This window comes from Triticum dicoccoides, chromosome 4B (genome assembly GCF_002162155.2).
Source record: "Triticum dicoccoides isolate Atlit2015 ecotype Zavitan chromosome 4B, WEW_v2.0, whole genome shotgun sequence".
Lineage (NCBI taxonomy): Eukaryota > Viridiplantae > Streptophyta > Magnoliopsida > Poales > Poaceae > Triticum > Triticum dicoccoides.
In genome coordinates this window covers 243,826,254-243,832,235 of record NC_041387.1, presented here as the reverse complement: position 1 = coordinate 243,832,235, position 5,982 = coordinate 243,826,254, and the positions used below count along the sequence as shown (strand labels likewise).

At 44.0% G+C, this 5,982-nt stretch overlaps 1 protein-coding gene across 1 annotated transcript; it reads right to left on the bottom strand.

The window, feature by feature from the left end:
• Positions 1-624: 624 nt before the first annotated feature.
• On the bottom strand, positions 625-5,607 carry LOC119292639. Its single transcript, XM_037571405.1, has 6 exons — positions 5,546-5,607; positions 4,714-4,779; positions 1,916-1,946; positions 1,451-1,495; positions 1,052-1,334; positions 625-959 (listed from the first exon to the last, which is right to left on the bottom strand). Exons 1-6 carry the CDS (start codon positions 5,605-5,607, stop codon positions 625-627), a joined length of 822 nt encoding a protein of 273 aa, XP_037427302.1.
• Between the last annotated feature and the right edge of the window lie 375 nt (positions 5,608-5,982).

The following is a 5,982-nucleotide window of genomic DNA, read 5'->3' as shown; positions in this document are numbered from 1 at the left end:
CATATTATCAAAAACTATTCAACGGATGCGGCCATATCATTGCTAGTTTGGCTTGAAAGCAATGAATCTTCGTTCATGGTAGGTCATTTTTGAGAACACTTTTTCAAGAAAACGTCGGTATTGCAAGTTTTGTCTTTTTGCTAGTTGGTAGGCCACATTTGATGATGCGACGCGGAGGTCTCCCATTTTTTTGTTTTTTACGTTGTTTTCAAAAACCGGCCGATTTCGTCGCGGCGGCCGTCTGTGGCTAGGACTTGAGTCATGCAAATCTGTTGTCCCTTGTTCACAAAAAACCATGTTTAGATGACAGTGTCATACTTGAGCATTAAACTTATATTGTTTCATAATGTTGTTGATTCTTAATGAACAATCTTAACGGAAAAACATGTTTTTGACAATCACAAATTGTAACTTATATTGTTTCATACATGAGTAAGCACAAAACCCCATAATTTCATCTTTCATCCATGAGCATGCACAAAATATAAATTCCCATCAATTACCAAACTGAATATTCATAATTAAGAAACTGTATATTCATACTTAAGCATCCATAAGCATGCACAAAATTCAAACTAAGCTTGGCATTGCCACTTAACAGTCCCACTTGATTTCTTAACATCTTCACTCGTTCTTCTCCTTATTCTCCTTCATCCTCCTGATGCGCTCAGAGTGGCGAATGCCGACGCGGATGTACTCCTCTACCACAATTGGCATGGTCCTGTCACCCAGCTGTGGAATTGCCGGTGCCACTACCATCGCGAGGTCAGCGTCAGGCACCACAATCGCAAGGTTGTCGTCAGCCACCACCATAGCAGGGTCGTCGTCAGCCACCACCATAGCAAGGTCATCATCAGCCAGAATAGGCTGCACCTCCCTGCTCTGCTCCTTGTCATCCCCGCTCTGCTCCTCTTCTTTCCCACTATGCTCCTCGTCATCCCCGCTGCTGCTCCCATTGCCTGGCCAAATGCAACAAAGTGTGAACATGGTGTTGTCATCGTGCTGGTAGAGGAAGCCAAAAGGACAGGAAGAAGAGAGGCAGAGAGCTTACTGGCATCGTCATCGTGCTGGTAGTACATGCGGCACATGGTGTTGTCGAACATCTTCATGGTGAACATGGCGTCGCCATCGTAGCGGAAGACAAGGAAGTGCCCAAGATGCAGCTCATGGGTGTGGGCGAAATGCTCCCAGCCGATCCCTAAGTACATGTGGCCTTCGCCGTCGAACACCACCACCATGTCCCATAGCCTGCGACGCCCGCTGCCGGCCTCCCGCAGCTTCACTTTGTGGGGCTCACGGCTGGAGAGCATCTTCACAAACTTGTGAGGCAGCCTCTGCAACGAGGGTTAAGTAGTGGTTAATTGTGCCAATCTAGCACTAGACAACAGAGTGATGATAAAGAAATGAGTGATGATAAATATACCTGCCTACTTCAAGATTTCTCAATTACGATCTCGAAGAACTGGAAACCTTCCATGCCAGCCATCTCACTTCTCTGAAAAGAAGCATTGTAATTAAACAACAAGTTACCATAAACAAGACTGGACATAGTTGGAACGAAACCAAGTTTATGATGGAAAAAGTGAGAGAAAAACCAATGCACTTGTGGATATTTATGATAGCAAAAGTGATAAAAAAAGCAATGCACTTGTGAACAATTGGAATACTACTACTCTATCTTTGCCAGGGCCTCAATTTGGAATACTACTACTCTATCTATAATGGACCATATCTGCCCATATGCCCATGTATACCATAAATTGCAAACACAGCATCAGGATCATATCTACTATAAATGGACCATATCTACAATGAACCATCTCTACTATAAATGGACCATATCTTCCCATGTGCTACATATGGCCAAAGGTCAAAACTGAGCATGCATTTTTTTATAAGAAAGAAAATTTGGAACCTGCATTCCTTTACCACTCTCATACTCTTGCCTGAAGTGAAAAGTGCACAGTTTTGACTTAGTTACGACAAAACATTGTCAGTGACTTGAAGATGAAGAGCTTGCACTTAACCAAACTGTTGTTTTCGTTCATGACCAAACTCTAGTCCCTTGAAATCAACCATGGAAACAGAGCCAGCATAACTTCAAATATACTGGATTCTGCAGCTAAGCTTAAGGATACAGAATTATTTGCCTTCAAATCAAACAATTATCTGATCAGCAGCAAATCCAAATACTAGATGGAAATGTTCCAGAATAACACCTGCAAGATAGACTATTTAAGCCGATTTAACACCACGGAGAAGCAACATTACTTGTTCTAAACATGGAGCAGCAACCCTAGACTGACTCAAGATAGCAAATTAAATAGTACCAGAGTGATTCAGTTGAGTTGCTGAATCATGCATTCAGAACACCGCATGAAGGCTATTGGCTTAAAACTGAGCAACTCTCTAATCTCTGAAAGCAAATTAAGCCAATACCCAAAGCAAATCAAAGAACATGGGGGAACGTAACGGACCTGGGGGGACGGCGACTACAGAGGGTGTCGTGGATGCAGAGGGTGCAGGCCTCCTCTTGATCTCGTGGATCTGCTTCGGCTACAATGGAACCCTAATTAACATGTGCCATGGAACCCTAATCTAATCAATAGGAAGAGGAACAGGAAGGAGTTGGCGGATTCATACCTTAGGAGGCCGTCGCCATCTCCGTCGATGGAGGAGTGGGTCGCCAGGGAGTTCGTCGCCATCGATGGAGGAGAAGGGGATGTCGGCGGCGGAGAGGAGGAGTGGGTCGAGTGGATAATGGAGAGGAGGAGCGGTTCAAGTGGAGAGGAGGAGTGGGTCAAGTGGAGAGGAGGAGTGGGTCCACTTCTCAGCGAGCTCTGTATTTGATATATTGAAAAGGGTTGGCATAGAGCACAAAACCAACAGCCTCTAACTAGGGCAGTGGTAGAAAAACAGTGGAATAAGTGGCAGGTCGTGGGTTCGAGCCCCCGCTCGCGCATATTTTTTGGTACCTCAGGGGGAAAAGGGTCGAGTGGGTAGAGTAGCAAAATGGCCCACTTGTCAACGAGTGGGTAAATTGGCACACTTGTTAGCGAGGTCTGTGTTTGATACTGGACTGGTTTGATGATTTGAAAAGAGATGGCATAGATTGGAAGACCAGTAGTCTCTTCCTAGCCCAGTGGTAGAAACACTGTGAAACGAGCGCACGGTCGTGGGTTCAAGTCCCCGCTCGCACATATTTTTTTGCTCACAGTTCTGACCAAAACAACTCTGAAAACTACAAAAACAACATTCAGACATCATCATTTTGCACCAAAATATTCAGACATCATCATTCTGCACCAAAACAACAACACCATCACATCATTTTTTAACAACAACAATATCTTCATCATCACAACCACAAACAACATCACTATTTTGCACCAACATCACTATCTCTGAAAATTGTATAAAAATAACTCTGAAAACAACATCTCAATTCAGTTCAAAAAAACTTCAGGATCATTACAACATCATTTTGCATTACAACTTCAGGATCATCACAACCAACAGTTCTGACAAAAACTAAGAAAATGGCACCAAAACTACGTCTCTAGAGCCATTATGCATTTTGCCTCTCAATCACTAGAGCCATCATGATCACCAAAACTACATGATTTTCCCTAAAACATCATGATCAACCATCATCTTCCTCTCCATCACTACAACCATCAGTCTCATGCATTTTGCTACCTAGAGAAAATTGTAGTATAGAAACTACATCGGGAACATGTAGTAATAGCATTAGCTTACCAAGGAGACAAAATTTACCTTCGCTACTCATCATCGTCGATATGAAAACAAGGAACTCTATGCCCACTCCTGTTTCCTCATCATCACTACAATATTGCAGCATAGTATGATCAGTCATGTTTTCCTGATCCTCGCTATCATGCCCATGCGCTACCACCTTTCTTCTTTTCTTGATGCCTTCAACTGTTGCATCATCAATGATCACACGTTCCTGGTCCCTTCGCACTCTGCTTTGCACCAGAACTTCCATAGAGTCATCATCAGCTTGCAACGAAACTTCCGTAGAGTCATCATCTTGGTATGTTAGTCCACCATCACCGGGGCCCTTTTCCACTTCAGTTTTAGTCACACTCCATAAGTGTATGTGCTCAAAGTTTTGCATAACTCGCCATTTCCCATTAAAAAGAGTGTCTGGTAAATAAAACACCATTTTTGCCTGTGTTCTTACAATAAAGGGATCACTCTTATACTAGCACCTTGCAGTGTTGATGCTTTTGAAGTGGCCATCATATTTGACAAAAGAGTCTATATTCTTCTTGCTACCAAGCTCAAACCAGTCACAACGAAATAAGACAACCGAGCGATGGATGCCTCCACTAGAGTTGTACCGTAACTCTACGATGCTTCTCAACTGACCATAGAACTCAATGTTCTCACGATCATGTGACCCCTCAGTGATGATTCCACTATTCTATGTCTTCCTTTTTTCCTCACGGTCAACGGTGTGGTATCGGACACCGTCAGCAATGCATGCTGAATACACTCTCACTCACTTATCTGGTAAACATGCCAAAGCAAATAGATCTTCACTGACCTTCTTCTCCTCATGCAACTTTCCAATCTGCACAAATAAACCATTTAGCAAACAATGGTATTTAACAATTGGTGAATAACACAGAAAACATCAAACATGTGGCTAAAGATCTCACATGATTCTTAAACCAATGAGCAAACCCCTTGGCAACCCTTTTATCGACATTGATCTTGCTTTCTTCCTGATTTAACTCTTCCTTACATTTCCTGCAATGCAAACAAAACATGTGATTTAAAACATTAGGTTGGTGCCAACCCAAGCAAAAATATATATATATAATGAGTGCACAAGGTATAACGTACTCGATATATGGTAGAACCTCGGTGCAATTGATGAGCACATACCAAACCATCTTGTCATACTCATCACCAACCTCCAAGTATTGTGAGGCTCCAAGAAAGTTCACACCATGGTTGAAAACAGAGACATCACCACTTTTCGAATCAGACTGCTCTCTATTTCTGCCTGGCCAGTTCCATCTTGTTTCCACATCGCCAAAGTATCTAGAGCAAAAAGTCAAGCACTCGTCAACGACATATGCTTCTGCAATAGAACCTTCAAGTCTTGTCGTGTTTCGCACATAACGCTTACAAGTAAGCAGCCTTCTTTCGATGGAGCAGCAACCCTAGACTGACTCAAGATAGCAAATTAAATAGTAACAGAATGATTCAGTTGAGTTGCTGAATCATGCATTCAGAACACCGCATGAAGGCTATTGGCTTAAAACTGAACAGCTCTATAATCTCTGAAAGCAAATTAAGCCAATAGCCAAAGCAAATCAAAGAACATGGGGGAACGTAACGGACCTGGGGGGACGGCGACTGCAGAGGGTGTCGTGGATGCAGAGGGTGCAGGCCTCCTCTTGATCTCATGGATCTGCTTCGGCTACAATGGAACCCTAATCAACATGTGCCATGGAACCCTAATCTAATCAATAGGAAGAGGAACAGGAAGGAGTTGGCGGATTCATACCTTAGGAGGCCGTCGCCATCTCCGTCGATGGAGGAGTGGGTCGCCAGGGAGGTCGTCGCCATCGATGGAGGAGAAGGGGATGCCGGCGGCGGAGAGGAGGAGTGGGTCGAGTGGATAATGGAGAGGAGGAGCGGGTCAAGTGGAGAGGAGGAGTGGGTCAAGTGGAGAGGAGGAGTGGGTCCACTTCTCAGCGAGCTCTGTATTTGATATATTGAAAAGGGTTGGCATAGAGCACAAAACCAACAGCCTCTAACTAGGGCAGTGGTAGAAAAACAGTGGAATAAGCGGCAGGTCGTGGGTTCGAGCCCCCGCTCACGCATATTTTTTGGTACCTCAGGGGGAAAAGGGTCGAGTGGGTAGAGTAGCAAAATGGCCCACTTGTCAGCGAGTGGGTAAATTGGCACACTTGTCAGCGAGGTCTGTGTTTGATACTGGAC

What these genes read in the sequence shown, in the direction of transcription:
- LOC119292639 (XM_037571405.1), bottom strand. Translation starts at nt 5,607, where the DNA reads ATGGCGACGACCTCCCTGGCGACCCACTCCTCCATCGACGGAGATGGC. An exon ending in GATGGCGACGGCCTCCTAAG is followed by an intron (nt 4,780 to 5,545) that starts GTATGAATCCGC and finishes TTTGCATTGCAG; the next exon opens with GAAATGTAAGGAAGAGTTAA. An exon ending in AGAGTGGTAAAGGAATGCAG is followed by an intron (nt 1,496 to 1,915) that starts GTTCCAAATTTT and finishes GCTTCTTTTCAG; the next exon opens with AGAAGTGAGATGGCTGGCAT.